This window comes from Mchenga conophoros, linkage group LG14, assembly GCF_057382185.1.
Source record: "Mchenga conophoros isolate Kocher_MC1m ecotype Shallow Benthic linkage group LG14, M_conophoros_male_GT1.1, whole genome shotgun sequence".
In the NCBI taxonomy this organism is placed as follows: Eukaryota; Metazoa; Chordata; class Actinopteri; order Cichliformes; family Cichlidae; genus Mchenga; species Mchenga conophoros.
In genome coordinates this window covers 37,417,324-37,434,603 of record NC_140539.1, presented here as the reverse complement: position 1 = coordinate 37,434,603, position 17,280 = coordinate 37,417,324, and the positions used below count along the sequence as shown (strand labels likewise).

Sequence of the window (17,280 nt, the reverse complement as noted above, 5' to 3'; positions counted from 1 at the left end):
CTCCAGACTTCTTTAAAGCTCTTCTTTGGATTTCTTCTGGTCTCCATCAAGATGATCTCACACTGCTACAGTGATGCTGAGTCTTTCCAGATGGTATTGGATTCCAAGTTCCCCAACATCACAGGATCCAAACCACAACAGAGCCTCTTGTAGAGACCCTCTGCTGTACCTCTCTCTTGACCTCCATCTGTCAAATTTCCTCCAAATGTTAGAGACACACTGCACATTATGTTGAAATGTGCCTAATTGTAGCTAAGTGCCTAAAGAATCAACTTAAAATAGCTTCTTTTGCTAGTTGCCTGTTACGTGTAGACATAATACTGGTTTCTCCCTTGACTTAGAGGCTGTCTTATGCTTGAAAAGGTGTTTAGTGAAAAAGAAAGAAAATATTTTTTGCATATCAAATCTGACATAAAGCTATAAAAATAAACAAAATGAAAGTATATATAAATATTAATATCCAAAATAATAATTAAAAGATCGATGTCGCGGACATGGACAATATCAGGAAGTTACGGAAACTGTAAAGGGACAATTTATCCTGCTGCTGAATGGAAACGCTTAGCTAACTGTGTTCATAAACATGGCAGCACATCTGAAAAAGCGAGTTTATGAGGAATTTTCCAAAGTTGTACAGGTGAGCACATTATAACCGTCTCGTCAGCTGTTGTAAACTTAGAGTTTAAACGTTAAAGAAATCGCTAAATGTTACAATTCTGCGCCAAGTACCGTGTTAGCTAATGCTAAAAGATAGCCGCTCACAGTCACAACACAACATGGATCCTCTGAGAGTTTAGTGCAGAGGAAAAGCACAACTTATTCTGTTTAGTGCTTTTATTCTTACACACAGTATAGCACGGTATCCACTGACAGTGGCATTTTACGCTTTGGAAGCTCAAAAAGAAACCGAGTTGTTTACATCCGATTTAGCATTCACGTCAATCATTAATCCGCTAACTGAGCTCGTTCGCATGTTCTGAGTTTTTCCTGCACAGAGGAACTTTTGGCTCCTCTCACAGAGGATTTTTAGCCAAAGTAAGAGGAAACTGTAATAGCTGTTCGAAGCAGTGCTGTTATTAGCCGTTTATGCGTCATGTCATTCGTTTTTGTGGATCTTGTGGCTTCATTAAGCAACAACATCCAGCTCGCAGTGGGGCAGTTTGTTGTTAGTGTGACGAGAGTTGGCACCTCACGGTCCGAGGCTACGGTTCTCAGACAGAAAAGGGTTAACTTGCCTTTGAGGTTACCAGTGTAAACTACAAGTTTAAGCGTCGCAGCTTCTTGGAGATGAGTGAGAGGAGAGCAGAGCAGGAGATTTAAACAGCGTCTGCAGTAATGGTCACAACGCAAAGGTCTGTAGTGATCAAAGAGGAGCAGCTGATTTACTGGATGAACTATGTTCCTACTCTCACCTGTCAGCATGACCTCTCACCTGGGTGGTGACCAAAACAGTAGGATTGCAGATATACGTGGCCTAAATGAGCTGTTTCTAGAGATGGAGCGAGGAACTGAGAGAAAAATGAGACAATTGATGGTTTGAGCTTCTTACTGGGAAAGCTTTAGTACGCCTTCTGGGTGAGATGTTTCAGGCAGGTATCACTGGGGGGAGACCCCTGCGAACACCCAGGCTTGGAAACACCTCAGTACCCCCCAGAAGACCTGAAGGAGGTGAAAGTAAAAAGAGGTCTGGGTATCCCAGCTTAGACTGCTGCCCCTGTGACCTGGATTAAAAAAACAAAAACAACACAGGAGAACATGGATAAATGGACAGTAGCTCTTAGTATATATGGTCAAAAAGAATAGATGGCCCAGTTAGAGAAAAAAAGATTATATGTCAGGAGATTAGATGCTTTTTGTAGTTGCAACTGTGTTTTTACACTTACAGATTCCACATGAAGAAACTCCAGCCAAAAAGCTGCGTCTGTCCAAACCCAGTAAATCTGCCGCTCTTCACATTGACCTTTGTAAAGCCACCAACTCCACCGATGCCCTGCAGTACCTGCTGCAGTTTGCACGCAAGCCTGTGGAGGCAGAGAGCGTGGAGGGTGTGGTCAGGATCCTGCTGGAGCACTACTACAAGGTAAAGAGTTGTGGGTATTTTTTTTCTCCTTCTTTTTAAATAGAGTTGATAAGACCAGAATTTCTAGTGTCCTAAAAAAAAGTCAAACTTCTAAAGATGACGATTCTTTCTTCCAGGAGACGGATAACTCTGTGCGGCTGAAGATTGCCTCTCTGCTCGGCCTGCTCTCTAAAACGCAGGGCTTCAGCCCCGACTGCATCGTTGACGATGCCATTAACACGCTCAGCAATGAGAGTACGACACATCTGAACATTTATCCATCTCCAAAACTCAGAGAAACTTTCATAGCAAACTGTTTTGTTTCTTTGTGTGTTCAGAGTCCCATCAAGTTCTCGCCCAGCTGCTGGAGACCCTGCTGGTCATTGGTACACAGCTGCCCGAGAGTCCTGCACTGAGACTGAGGCTCGTAGAGGTGGCCTACAAGGTGACACAAACACTTATTCAGAGTCCATACACAGAAGTCGTCATTACAAATTCAACAGGACTTTCTGCACAAACCAGTAAATGTCCTCCTCGTTTCTCTTCTCTCCTCTTAGCATCTCTCTGATACGTATTTTGGGGTGAGGAATAAGTGCCTGCAGCTCCTGGGATGTCTCGGCATGGTGGACGCTCCCCTAGGAAAAGAAAACGAGGGCGCGGGCACATCCTTAGGTTTGTATACATACTTATTGTATTTATTTTACCTAAAGCTTAAAATGTTAAAAATACAGAGAGGTAAATCCATCAATACATCCTTCTGTATCTAAATTTGATGTCTGATTTAGTTTAATCCTCAAAACGTATTTATGTGTCATTATTTATTGTGCTTTGAGTTGCTGTGTGATGGTTTTTATGGCGGCCTGCTATTTTGCCTCTAGGAGGATTGAGGGATGTCCAGAGCATTATCAGCGACTACTTTGGAGACCAAGACCCCAGAGTCCGCACTGCAGCCCTCAAAGCCATGGTAGGAAAACCGTGTAACCCCCCCTGCACTGCAACCAGCACTAGACTCATGTGTTTAGGAACCAAGCACAGTGAGCTTTAAGGAAAACAACCCACTCTATTTTCAGGTTTCAATAACTCTGCTTGCTCTCTGTGCTGTTGTTTGTTTTCCAGCTGCAGCTGCATGAGAGAGGGATGAAGATTCATCAGATTATTTATGATCAGGTGCGAGCAGAATACGTCCTCACAGCTTACTGCACTCCCACTGTAGTTTAGATGTTTAATCCAACCTTCTGTATGTATTCTTGTGTGTTTGCAGGCCTGCAGGCTGCTCACAGATGACTACGAGCAGGTCCGTTCTGCAGCAGTGCAGATGGTTTGGGTGCTCAGTCAGCTGTACCCAGAGAGGTGAGGAGACCCGGATTCTCATACTCAGTTTCAGTCAGTGTAGCTGTTGAGTTTGTTCCGCTCTCTGGATCAGAAACCACGACTGATGTCTGAAAAGATAAATCCTAACTGCTGTCTGTAAGCACTGTCTCTGCTGAAGTGCAGAAACCTTCATGAAACTTCCATGTGCGACGACTTTATATTTAGCCCAAGGCTACTTATGTTCTCGAAAGAAGAAGTAAAATAAAACAAAACAGAAAGCTGCCAGCTTTTCTGTGCAACAGATAATTCCAGCAGAGTGTTGTTAGGTCCAAGCCCTTTTAAAAACATCATTTACAGGTAAAAGATGAATAATAAAGTAAAAGTCCCTTAACCTTCAGTATATGTGTTATTCTTTCCAGTGGTAGGTTTGGTTATGGTTTATCCAGAACATTTACTCTGACTTTTTCACAAAACAGTATTGTTGGAAAAACTGCCGTTCATAAATGTTTGTTTTTTTATATTTTCATGTTCCTTCTGGATACAAACTTTGCTTGTAAGCAACATTTCTCCAGTTTTTCTGATTTGTAGCTTGTTGATGTTTCCGTCCAATCAGCATTGTACCCATCCCATCATCCAATGAGGAGATCCGGCTGGTTGATGACGCATTCGGTAAGATCAGTCACATGGTCAGCGATGGTTCCTGGATGGTTCGGGTGCAGGCCGCGAAAACATTGGTGAGTAAATAAAGTCTTCCATGACAACAACATCATCAGCAATTAAGTCAGTTTGATATACGGGACACAAACCTAGAAGAAGTCCTCACATGAAGAATCCACAGGTGGACCCATGTGTCCTCATATCACTGTAGAAACGATGTAATGCATCACTGAGGATGGCTCACCCACCACTCAGGAATCTTACCTAATCCACATATTTACAATCTTTACTGAGTTTGCTCTCATTAAGTGGAAAAATGCCTGCAGATTAATGATGGGAAAGAATCTGTGTGTGAGGCAAATGGTGTTAAAGTGAAGCTTTTATGTTCTCGTGTGTCAGGGTTCGATGCTGCAGGTCAGTCCTCACTTCCTGGAGCAAACTTTGGATAAGAAGCTGATGTCAGACCTCAGGGTGAGTTAATTTTTTTTATCTGACAGTCTGTAGCAAAGTGATGTTTATCGGCACAGCTCCGCTCACTCTCCTTTATTCCTCTTTTCCATCCAGAGGAAGCGCACAGCCCATGAACGAGCCAAGGAGCTCTTTGCTTCCGGAGAGTTCTCCTCTGGCAGGAAGTGGGCCGATGACGCCCCGAAGGAGAAACTGGACACGAACACAGTCAACCTCATTGCCTCGGGGGCTTGCGGAGCCTTCGTCCACGGCCTGGAGGATGAGATGTTTGGTAAAGGAAACCCAGCAGAGTTTTGGATGATACGTTCACTGAGTTCAGGCTGTTACAGCTAAATGTTCTCATAAATGTCTCAGGAGGTTACAGAGAACTTTAAAATGTTGTTTTAAATAATTTTCTGCCAAATGATAAGACCTGCTGTGATGCACAGACTGCTATATAGCAGGTAACTCTGCCTGTGCATTGCATCCATAGATTCCATACTTGTAGCTTGCTAACTACACTTACTACCGTTAACTAGTAACTCCACCCGCACGTCTAAATGTGGTCACGTCTGGCTCCAAAGAAATGGTGTGGTGTGGCAGTGGACAAAATGAAGCTGAGTGTCTGCAGATATAAAGAGTTGAATGACTGAAGTAAATGCTGTTTTCTGTCTCCAGCCTCTGTTGAGGATTCATTTTTCTCTTTTTGCTGAATATTTTCTGGTGTTTTAAACTTTGTTTCAGAGGTTCGTATTGCAGCGGTGGAGGCGTTGTGCCAACTCGCTCGGTCATCTCCGAGCTTCGCCGAGAAATGTCTCGACTTCCTGGTCGACATGTTCAACGATGAGATCGAGGAAGTGAGGCTGCAGTCCATCCACGTGCTGAGAGAAATCTCCACCCACATCACGCTCAGAGAGGACCAGCTGGACACGGTGCTGGCCGTGTTGGAGGTATAAGAGCGGGGAAACGATCTGGAATCACAAACCCCGAGTGATGTTTTTGTGTCTGACTTTTCACCGTCTGTGCACAGGACTCGTCTCGAGACATCAGAGAAGCTCTCCATGAATTACTGTGTTACACCAACGTCTCCACTAAAGAGTGCATCCAGCTGGCTCTGCTGGAGCTGCTCAAGAACCTGAACAAGTATCCCACCGACCGCAACTCTGTCTGGAAGTAAGAGTCTACAGCCCAGTGTATAAATAACTCTGCAGAGCTGCCATGAGTTAAGCTGATGGTTTATTTATTTCTTTTTTAATTTTCTACCTTCAGGTGTTTGAAGTTCCTGGGATCCCGCCATCCTACGCTGGTGTTACCGCTCGTTCCTGAACTGCTCAGCACACATCCATATTTCGACACGCCAGAGCCAGACATGGACGACCCGGCCTGTATCCTTCACACACCTAAAGATCTCAAACACACACAGAGGAGCAGGAACCTGAGTAACGCCACCCACCGAGGGGCTTCGCAGGTCATCCATTATGACCTGTTGGTGCAGTTTGGCTGCTTTGTCTCTCCTCTACTGCTGTGCGCTGCGTTTCCTCTTCCTTGACTCTGTTGATCTCAGATATCGCCGTCCTGGTGTTGGTGTTCAATGCTGCCAAGTCGTGCCCCACCATGCCGGCGCTGTTCTCCGACCACACCTTCAGACACTACGCCTACCTGAGGGACAGCCTCTCCCACCTCGTGCCGCCGCTAAGAGTGAGAACTGAAATACTGCATCACATTACAAACTAGCAGCATTAACAGCCGCTTCACAGTCGGGATGCTTGATTTTTTTTTTCTCAATCATGTTTCTGAGAAAAATGTCCGTCCAACCTGGAAAACACGGTTGTCACACTCACGGTCCTTCCTGTCACTTTCTGTGTTTTAGTTGCCCGGCAGGAAGCAGGTGTACGGTCTCGACTCTGTGGACTCGGGTCCGGGTTCTGGTTCTGTGGAATCTGCTCAGCTCTTCCTTCAACAAAGTCTCAATAGGGTCAGCACCATCCAGAACCTGGAGGCACCTGGAGCCCAGGACCTGCTGGACTTGACCACAAGGTAAACGCACACAGTGAAGTGTGCACACGAAGCACGCAGGAAGGATTTGTGCTGTCACATTTTGAACATGTTTTATGAATGAATGCCAGAAATCCCTTCGATATTTTTTTTTCTTGCAAACGTCAGATCATGAGACTTCCTGATATCCTGAATGAGTAACTGTAGGGATGTGATTGTTATTTGTGAGTAAATGAGTCGTTAACTGGTGTCTGCAGAGACCTGCTGCGGCTCGGCGAGCTGCAGACGGAGCTTGCTGGAGCTGCTGATTTCTGTGCTACATACCTGCGCTGCCAGCTGCTGCTAATGAAGGTAGGAGTGTGTTTCTGCTGCGGTTCTGAGTGTCTGCAAACAGACCTGTTCTTCAGATTCAGAGCTCTGTCCCTCGTTTCTTCAGGCTCTGCAGGAGAAGTTGTGGAACATGGCCGTCCCTCTGTGCCTCAAACAAAACGTCACGGCCACAGCAGCGGCTCAGCAGGTCTCTCTCACAAACACACACACACACACACTGTAACAGCAACAGTGAGATCATGTGATGTGTGCGACTGTGTTTGTAGATCTTGGAGGAAACCTACAAGCTGGAGTTTCTGTACAGCGGCTTGGAGAGCAGACAGGTGGCCACCATACATCATGTTCGACTCCAGGCCAAAGCTCTGCAGCTCGTCCTGACTGCTCGCACCAGACAGGGGTAAACACACACACACACACACGTGTGCGCGCACGCACATACACACACACACATTCTGTACATACTTCCCAGCCTGTGTCTCTCCTCAGGTTGGATCTCCTCATCGGCAGCTGCGAGAAGTTTTTGCAGGATGTCGAGTCTTTTCAGAGGTATGTTTTTTCATTCTTTGTCTTTTTCAGACAGTGAGACTTGAACTCGGCTCAGTCCATATCAGCTGGAGATTCATGTAATCTGTTGATGGTCTGTGTGTTATCGATGCAAAGGACAGCGTCGGACTGTCCTGACTCGCTGTCGGTGTTTCGTGCCTCCCTCAGGCTGTTTCTGACCGAGCTGCCACACCTCCAGGACAGTTTTGTGGATAAGCTCTTGGAGCTGATGCCGCGCCTGTCGTCCTGTAAGCCAGTGGAGCTGGTGAAAATCCTGCAAACGACCCTGAGACAGAGCGGCCTGCTGCAGCTCAGACTGCCCGAACAGGTGCGGTGAAAACACTGAAGCATCACAGCACGAGTTTTCATGACTGAAATCCATACAGCACTCATCTCTCCTTCAAGCTCGTCTCCCAGTGCTTCTGTTTAAGTGACTCTTTGGAAGGCTTTCTTAAACCAGTTATTACACATCGCTCTTTATAAGGCGCTCTCAAGCATGCACATAACCAAGTGCTTACATACATGATAGAGTTGACTCTGAAGTAGCAGATTATAACCAAGAACAACAGTGACCCGCCCACCCTGGGGCTGTGGTAGCAACTAAACTTTCAAAATAAGAGTGGCCCTTCAACTTGAGCTTAATTTGGGGTGATTTTATTCATCTTGACCAAACTCTCACTCAGAAATCTCAAACATCAAAGCACAACTCAAATTATGAATTTGTCTAATTCACATCAGCACGCTCGTGGTTTCACGCCTGACCCGGAGACCCAGCTGTTACCTCCAGTTATAATCTCTCACATTCAAAGTTTATCTTTAAGTTTAAGTGATGAAATTATTAGAGATGGAGCGATCCAATATTACGTATCGGTGTGATACACACAAAACGCGCTACTTGGCGTAACCCAGCTCGGCGCATCGGAGCAGTATGTGTCACGTGACAGAGCGGCTGTTGTCGAGACCTGTCGGCGGTCTGTTGGAGCATTTGGAGCCTCGCTACATGCTTCCTAACCGCGGCGTTTCATCTCGGCGAAAACTATCCCAGAGAAGTAAAGCAAGTGTGTAAGTTCATCCCTGAATGTTTGCAGAGTATTTCCACGTTAAGCTTAACAACTGATATATTGAGCCACAGCTGGACTGGCCATCAGAGCTCCATATTGAGGTGAAAAGGAAGCGATTTGTCCCGTAATTCAGCTAGAATTAAAATATAGACACGAAGCTGGAGTTATTGTGTCTTTGCTGCGCAGTTGCATCTACTTCTCTCATTCACTCCCCCTCCCTCTCCTGTTATTACTTCAAACATGAAACTGATCAATGATCAGCTGATCGGCTTTTCTGCCGCAAGTCCGTCTTTCTTGTTTGTTTATCGCCCACTTTGCACTAGAAAGAGGAGACCAGCGGATAAACAACAGCAGCACGTTTAAGCTTGATCAGCTGTTGTTAGAATGTATTTAATATTAATTTCTAGTATCAGCTGATGTTTGCTGGAGCCACAGCTGTAAAGCTGCTGGTCATGATATGGTTTGGATATGTGGTGAGAGGGAAACATGAGGATGAAACCAGGAGATGTCCTTACTGAGTCATCAGAGCTGAACAGGTGATGGAGAAACAGGTTTACCTTTTAGGTGACATGGATGAGTTGAAGGGAAGTTATGAACTGTTTCTGAGAGACAAATAACACCAGGATCCTTTTCTACATAGCTGACAGCTGGTAACTGTGCAGGGGCGGGTCTAGCAAAGTTTTGTCAGGGGGGCAGGTAGGGCATTAACAGGGAAAGGGGGCACAAAGAAATACTTTTCTTTGTTATGTCATTTAAAAACTTTGAATAAATAATTATCTGAATCTTACAACAAACGTGGTCATCTGATTAAATGTATAGAAATCCATTATTGTAAATAGTAACTAATAAGTTTAATATACACCCTAGTAAGCCATAGTACCATCTGTGCAGTCTGCAATTCTGTTGAAGAAAGATGATGAATCTATTTAATTATTGTAGAAAAATTGATTTCTGTGCATTTGTTTTACACTTGCATTAAATTAAAGTTGATTACATCGATTAAGGGCGGGGGGTGGTATCCTAATATTTTTGCTGGGAGTTGGCAACCCTATTAGTGAGGTAGGTAAGTACTCTTTAAAATACCAGAATGGGGATGGTGCAGGTTTACGTTTATTAGATTGATCAGTGTTGCTGAACAGTATTTTTTGCATACAGGTATAACAGAGTAGCTTCGTTTTCTTGTTTTTTAAAACTTGAGTATGAACTTATACAAAATGCAGCAAGATATTTATAATAAACTGTTTTATTGATTACAAAATACACTATATCGGATTCATATCGGTATCGGCAGATATCCAAATTTATGATATCGGAATCGGTATCGGACATTAAAAAGTGGTATGGTGCCATCTCTATAAATTATAAATGTGTAACAGGTCAGACTGAGACATGGAGCGATCTAAAAACAGCAGCAGACTCCAGATGGCACGATAAGATTACAGAGGTGAACTTTCAGAATAAAGGTCGATCAAAGCTGGAGCCACTCTATATTTGAAACTAGTTCTTGAAATCTCATTTGCATGAATGCATTGTTTTAATTTAAATGTTCTTTTCCACCTGATATTTCCATTTATAAATAAAAGATTTCTGCATTTTTATGGGCGGAGTTCCTGAACTTTGAGCCTCAGAGACTGCAGCGGTGGTGTGGTTTGAGTTTTGTTTAATTTATTGCTGGTCATCAGATCCATCGGGCGACGGCGACCATCATTGAACCAACGGGGGAGTCTGACAACCCTCTGAGGTTCACGTCTGGCCTGGTGGTGGCGTTAGACATTGATGCAACGCTGGAGCACGTCCAGGACCCCCAGAACACGGTGAAAGTTCAGGTCAGTTTGATGTGACGCCAGAAAGAAATCACTTCATCTACTTGAATCCCCCCCAAAACTGCTGTGAAGTGCCAAACCAACAGGTGGTGATCTGACTATAGAAGTGTTGGCCTGCAAACAGCGAACAGTCTGTCAGCAATAAGATTATTTAACAGTGACGGGGGTCATTCAGATGAGTTTTTCTGATTGTTGATTTTGAGGCATTTGTCCTTGTTATTCAAATTATTTTTAATATTTTTTTTTCTCGACCTCGTTGTCGATCTCTGTCTCGACATGTAAGTGTTTGTGATTAGTGTTTAAAGACTATAGATTGTGTGGGTCAGCTGTAAACATGTTGGATTAATAAATTAACCCGAATCTGAAAGAGATCAAGGCGCACACCTTTGACACTGCAAGACAAAAATCTTTCTCTAAAGTGTCAGTCTGTCCTAAAACACTGTGCATGTGTGGATAAAAGACCAAAACACACAAAGTTTTGAGCGTGTAGGTTTTAAGCTTTAAGGTATTTAACAAAAATATTGCATTACCTGTTTAAAACAATGGCCACAGTCTTCCATTCATCCACAAATTAATTGCTCTCACACTGCGGGTATATTCTAGTGCTTCCAGCAGTTGTGGCTAGACATGCTTTTGTTTCCCCACCGATGTAAACGAGGCCTCACCTTTATTGGCACAAAGTTTATGAAAGTGTTTTAACATCTGTTAACCAGCTCAGCGTGGTTTGAGCCACTGACATCAGGCTCGGCTTACTTACAAACCTGCCAGCGAGTGCAGCTTAAATCAGGCTGTGCCGGTTATCATCCAGTCTTATAAGCACTGATTGGTTTGTATTTTACACCCAACATGAATGTTTACTACTCGCTGCCTCTGCAGGTTCTGTATCCAGACGGCCAGAGTCACGTGATCCATCCTAAACCTGGAGACTTCAGAAAGCCCGGACCCCACAGACACAGACTCATCACGCAGGTTTACCTCTCACACACAGCGTGGACAGGTCAGTTAATAACATGTTTTTTTGTCCTTTGAATATAAAGTTATAAAGCATCCAAACTAGTAAAAACTCTCGCTCCATCGTCACTTTGTTTCCTCCCCTCGTGTCTCTGCCTCAGAGCCGTCTCAGATCGAGGTGCGTCTCCTGCTGGCCTACAGCTCCTCCTCAACCTCCCTGACCTCCCCTTCCAAGCTGGGGTGGAGCGAGAGCTTGGAGAGCCTCCCGCCAGCAGAGGCCGCCGTCGAGGGAACGATTCCGTTTAGCAAAGCCGTTAAAGTCTTCATCATGCCCAAGCCCGCACGACGCTAACAAAGCGCCTCAGCTTTAACGTGCAGGACTTTTCTTCTTCTGTTCATCTCTAATTATAACTGTACAGGAAACCACTCTCATTAACGGTCAAGCTGTAGGAAGCACAAGACGGGGTTTTATGGAAAAAGCTTTTTGTATTCAATTATAAAGAAGAAGTCAGGTGGTCAAGTTTCATTCTCCACTTTTATTTTGTCACATGATGAATCAAACTGAACTCCTCCCTGTTTAGACAGCAGGTAACATCCATACATTTCAGCTTTTATAACATGTGACTGCATCTAAAGTCAACTCTAGAAGAGCTTTCTAAGATGCTCTACATTCTTTTCTGCCACCACCTTTAAAATAACTTTTCTCAGAGAGAAGGTGACTCGATTTGTGAATTCTCTTGTTTAAGATGTTTATTTACTTAAAGATTTGACTCTGTGTTAACCACAGTTTGGATGTTCTCTCTGTGCGGGTCTCTCCACCTGATTTTAAAATGGCCACAGGTGTGAATGGACCTAGTTTCTGTGCTGTGATTGGCTCCTGCTGAGCCTGTGGACAGAGACTAAGCCATGAAACAGCTGCAGGCAAAGATCAACAATCGTTCCACACGTTTACCTACAGAAACTCTGTTTCAACTGTTATCGGTGGCTCTTGTTGTTTGAAGGCTTCTTTTGTGCTGAATTCATCAGCAGATGAGTTTGGGCTTTTAAGGCAGGCAGGAAGCACACGGCTGTAAAGGAAAGAGTGCTCTCTAATGTGCAAAGCATGGAAAACTAATGAGCCCTGTAGCACAACAGAAAGCAGGAGAGTCTATCAGTCTATGCCCATTATTGTGTTTTCATAATCAGGAAGTCACAAATGCAAATGAGACTAAAATTTAGTCGGCAGCTTGTTTGCATCTTCACAGTGAACTCAAAGCTTCAGCACCACAGTGGGATATTCTCTCTACAGTGAAAAAGCTTGTAGAGTCCTCCTCAGGTGGCCATGTCAGCAAGGTAAGGGTGACATCAGCAGGTGGAGTGGAAAACCCCGCCCACCTTTGCACCCTGGCCGGCCAGTTTGTTGTATTCAGCGACAGCCTTCTCCGTCTGGAAGACTTTTACATCAACGCCTTTCTGCTTCACAAAGTCCAGGGTGGAGGAGGGAACCTGTTAGAGGAGACGATGGTGTGAATACAGTCTGACAAGCACAGCTCCTTAATCGATCCATCAGCGCTCCAACCACATCCACACACAGGAAATCGCCTTTCAGCCTCCAAAGAACGACCGTATTAGCCAGATTATTTGAATGGATGAACCACCAAGTCTGCAGTCTCATTCTTTTGTGATACTTTATCTAATAGGAGCAGCTTGTGCAACATGACTCGGTCATACAGCAGCTGAGCGTGGGATCTGTTTTATTACATCAAAGTAACAGAAAGCAAAAACTCTTTAAAACAAACAGAACAAAGGTGCTAAGACTCCAACCAAACTATAGTTTATATTTTGGCTTTATTATGTTTAAAGGAATAAATTGGTCTGTTTTACCTGCAGAGCCTCGCTCATGCCTCTGCCAATTACCAGCAGGTCGATTCCCTTCTTCAGCACCTCATCTAGGTCAGCAGGTTGCACTCCAGGGTAATGCTGAGGAGCATAAAGCTCAACATCACAAATTTGCTTCAGAGCTAATTTACAGCAGTCCGTCCTCATTTGGATTCTGGTTTCACTTACGTCAGTCCCAGTCTCTCTCCAGTCCCAGGCTCGGCTCCCTCCAGGCCAGACCTTACAGTCCTTGTAGGTGGAGGAGCATCCCTTCACCTTCATGTGGCCCCAGGAGAGCGAGGCGATCTCTGGAGATGACATGTTTCTTTGAGGCTACCTGCTGTAAGACAAAATAAGCAGTTAGCACAGCTTCTGAAATAGTGTGACAAGATTTCTACAAGCCATCGAAATACTCTGAAAGGTCTCATTAATGCAAGTTTGCCACAACCAGCAGGAGTGATTTATGTGCCCTTGTAAAATGTTCCCCTGCAGGTCAATAACAAAACTACAACTGACTACTACAAGAACAAGAGGGCCTACGTGAAACGTGCTGCTGATAATTCAGTTACTACTTCAGGTCCAAAGTTCTTTTACTTGCATTCAATCAAGTTTGACTCATTAGGAGGTTTATACTGAACAGGTGTATAACAACACCTAACAGCAATAACTTGTGTAAATACAAGAATTCGATCAATCAGATCAAATTATTACATGTAAGCTGCACTGTACAAACTGTGTACTTAGCACAGGCAAATTAGATGCTTACTTTAGCACACATAGATTGCACAGGGTTTAACTAACACACACACACACACACACACACACACACACACACACACACTCAGTATCGCCAGCAACTAAAATCCTTGTCCTGCCATTTCTGTAAGTCGTGAGCTGACTGGGTCTATTTTTATACTTCTCACTTTTAACTCCAAACCAATATAAACCTGCTGTCAAACTCACTTACTGCATCTATTCAAACCGTACCAGACAAAATATTTACACAAACTAGCTGAAATCCTTTTAAAACAGTTTGTTAGGCTGTAACAGGAAAACATGAAGCTAAAGTCTGTGCTGCTGCTTACCCGTCTCGATGTCAACTCACTGAACACACCCCTCAAGTCATTCTTCCTCCCGTAATTAAAGGGACACGGACTAACCTGCGAGCTGTAACAGTCAGTCTATGATTGGTTGTTAATTATCAAGGGTGCTGGAGCTGAAACATCAGCCTTAGTAATAAAGTTTTCCGCACAGCTCACACAACCCTGAGTTTACCTGTGGACCTTAGGCTTGTGTGTTTCGTAGGTTTCAGTTCAGTTTCAGTCTCAAATAAAGTGGAATATTACCTGAAACATTTTAAATACACAAACCGTCAACAATATGTCACCTTATGTGGAACTGTCCTCCTGTGTGACCTGTCTGCACCCTTTTGAAAACTAGTTTCTTAATTCACAAAGTTAGAAGTATTGTGAACGTTAACATGAAAAATGTAAAAAGAAAGAAAGAAAGAAAGAAAGAAAGAAAGAATGAAAAGCAGCAACTGTGACTTTAATCTTATATGCCCAAAAAATTATGATACCAGAAACTATTATTCATGAATTAAACTAGTGGACTAAGCATGGACTCTTTAAGGGGACTGAAATAAAAACTACAAATACTACACTGATATACTGTGCTGTGCATAAAAACACCCTACCATACGCAAAATCCAGTGAACTCACATTTAGGGGATGTTTACGGTACGGTGCACCATACTAACAGATCCACTCGAACACTGCTAATGAACGTAGCTAGTTACGCTTGCATTGTTTTTCCACATGTTTAGGGGGGTGCACCGTTCCTGGAAATACTGCAATACCAGGTCGATGCGTGGAGTGGACGGAGCAAGCCCCTATTCCATCTCCCTGTTCCAAAAATCAATTTAATATATGGTCCCCGGGTAGGGGACGTATCAGATATTAAACTGATAAGAACAGATACTACACTTGATCTTAGCCAAAAGGCCGAGAAGCGATGCCGGGAATATGTCGGAGCAGACGGAGTCACTCCCCGCACCCTCTCCCTGACTCGCGGTCCGAAATCCGAAGTTAAAATTCAACAGTAACGTTTACCGTACAGTTTATGAAATAAACACAAAAACATTCAACTGAAGTAGAAGAACGAGTCGAAGAATCGCTACAAACAAAGTTATTTAAGAAACAACTACGTCTTCCTGGTGGCTTCCTGGTTACGTAGTCTGCAATTGTCCAATCACAAACCGAAGCAGCAACAGAGCAAAAAGGCTACGAAATTTAACATTAAATTCCGAATTTACTGATGTTATCCCTGAAACCTGTCAAATAACTATTACCGAGTCCTCCGAAGGTGAAATTCACGTGGGTAGTCCGTGTTTCTGTTACGGGCTGCGAGGAGCCAGTGCTGCCGCCATTTTGGTCCAGAGAAGCCGCGCCTCCTCAACTCGATTCATTTCATAGAAAACAAAATATCGTAGTAAAATAAAGGAGCTTGTGTAGACAAATATATTATGCAACATTTAACTTGTAGTTCATTTAAATTATTAAAATTTAAAGAAAACAAAAATTACACGTTTAAATTTGAAAAGTCAGCAAAGAAATTAAACATTTGTAGCGCGATTTTCCTTCGCCTGAGTTAACTAAGCAGAGTACAGCAGCAATAGTTGCATCCGGTAATGATTGAACAGAGGGAACACTGATAATAAAATCAAGTTTTATACGTTTTGGGTACGATAAATCTTCACCTGTGAACTTCTACTGCATCCACAGGCCAAAGATTTACTCTTTAAACGCGTAGCGGTGTCTGTGGAAGAACAATCAGGTCACAAACCTGCAAATATAACCGCGGCCAGTCGGCTCTGAAGAACAAATCAAGTACCAGCAACCTCTGCTAGACACAAACCATCAACAATAGCAAGGACAGACAACTGCTGGTAGCAGAACTCGTTTCATGTTATGTACGTTTAGCTGTACAAAACACAAACACGCACAAGACTAATTTGCACTGAAATATTTCAAAATAAATCAACTAAACAAACAAACGAAGACCTAAAACCCCGTTTCAATTACATTCATTTTCATTTATATTGCACCAAATCACAACAACAATTGCACTTTATATTGTAAGGTACTCAATAATACAGAGAAAAGCCCGACAAGAATTTGGCTACAGTAAGAAGGAAAAACTCCCTTTTAACGGGAAGAAACCTCAGCCAGAACCAGAGACTGGTTGAGGGTGTGGGGAGGGCTTTGAACTGGTTTCCAGGAATCTTGAGCAAACATTAACAGAAAACCCATTAAACCAAATATGAAAAAAAAAAGACTGACCTTAAAAGGGACTTGAAATGCTACACATATACAGGTTAATTTACACCACTCAGCCCTGCCCTCAGGAAGCGAGACAGATGGAACACGGTCTGAAGCTGGATTTAAGAAATAAGCGCTTAAAGTTCAAGTTTTAAAAACATGTTTAGCGGTTTAGCTAGCTGCACTCAAACAGGAAAATCCAGCTGTTAACGGTAATGCTAGCAGAGGCCGTTTTCTAGACCTCTCAATTCTTCAGAAGAGCTGCGTCAGACAAAACAAACTGTCAGTGGGTTTCCTCCCTTGGATGAAGACGTTGCTAGTAATGTAACTATTGGCCGGTCATCTGGAAATACAACAAATCCTCCCGCATGTAATATTTCCATCTCCACAGGAAATGACAAATACAAAATAATGAGGAGGTGCTAGAGGGATCAATATGTCTCACTCTTTTGTCACAGGCGTTCCTCAGCACGAAGCACCAACTGTTTATGTTACTCATTGATAAAGAAGAAGCTGGTAAAAGAAAACAAAAAACCCCCAAAAACCCCACAATCCTTCAGATACATGGCAGATTTTAAAATCATGACCATGAATGTCAGGAGATACAAAACCCAACAAAGACAGCAGTAGTTTCTTCTTACCTGGCAACATTTGTTTTTGACATATGTTTGTTACAAGAAGGACATTTAAAAGATGATAGTGATATACTGCTGTTTTCCAGAGAATGGGTTAAGGGAGAATCCAGATTGGAGTGAGAGTGTGTGTCGATATTGACAGTAAAGAACATAGAATAATTAACATACACGCAGATGCAGAACCTCCAGTTCCTAAGGAGTTACTAGCCAATCTAGACATACGTTTCATGACAAATGAAGCTGTTCGGCATGAGCCCCCGCATCCTCAGGACCTTCTATCACTGTGCCATT

At 43.5% G+C, this 17,280-nt stretch overlaps 2 protein-coding genes and 1 non-coding gene across 6 annotated transcripts; 1 reads left to right on the top strand and 2 right to left on the bottom strand.

Annotated features, from left to right (window-relative positions):
- The first annotated feature begins 525 nt into the window (after window positions 1-525).
- On the top strand, window positions 526-11,954 carry ints4 (integrator complex subunit 4). The gene is made up of 24 exons (XM_085244308.1): window positions 526-637; window positions 1,886-2,080; window positions 2,197-2,314; window positions 2,398-2,504; window positions 2,617-2,731; window positions 2,938-3,023; window positions 3,176-3,226; window positions 3,321-3,409; window positions 3,984-4,104; window positions 4,427-4,498; window positions 4,592-4,766; window positions 5,219-5,424; window positions 5,505-5,647; window positions 5,744-5,859; window positions 6,039-6,172; window positions 6,345-6,511; window positions 6,727-6,820; window positions 6,906-6,986; window positions 7,066-7,196; window positions 7,286-7,345; window positions 7,511-7,670; window positions 10,086-10,229; window positions 11,103-11,223; window positions 11,339-11,954. The coding sequence occupies exons 1-24, from the start codon at window positions 584-586 to the stop codon at window positions 11,527-11,529; spliced, it is 2,931 nt and encodes a 976-aa protein (XP_085100434.1). The 5' UTR covers window positions 526-583; the 3' UTR covers window positions 11,530-11,954.
- On the bottom strand, window positions 11,699-15,487 carry aamdc (adipogenesis associated, Mth938 domain containing). 4 transcript variants are annotated; one of them, XM_085244315.1, is made up of 4 exons: window positions 14,120-14,153; window positions 13,224-13,374; window positions 13,041-13,136; window positions 11,699-12,662 (listed from the first exon to the last, which is right to left on the bottom strand). In XM_085244315.1, exons 2-4 carry the CDS (start codon window positions 13,353-13,355, stop codon window positions 12,522-12,524), a joined length of 369 nt encoding a protein of 122 aa, XP_085100441.1. In that variant the 5' UTR covers window positions 13,356-13,374; window positions 14,120-14,153; the 3' UTR covers window positions 11,699-12,521. The 4 variants fall into 4 exon arrangements, with proteins under 4 accessions (XP_085100441.1, XP_085100438.1, XP_085100437.1 ...); XM_085244312.1 differs by lacking the exon at window positions 14,120-14,153 and adding an exon at window positions 15,385-15,487 and having other exon boundaries at window positions 13,041-13,374; XM_085244311.1 differs by having other exon boundaries at window positions 13,041-13,374.
- Window positions 14,859-15,049, bottom strand: LOC146560341 (U2 spliceosomal RNA). The gene has a single exon (XR_014888430.1). It is a non-coding gene; the product is annotated as a U2 spliceosomal RNA (small nuclear RNA).
- Window positions 15,488-17,280: the final 1,793 nt, after the last annotated feature.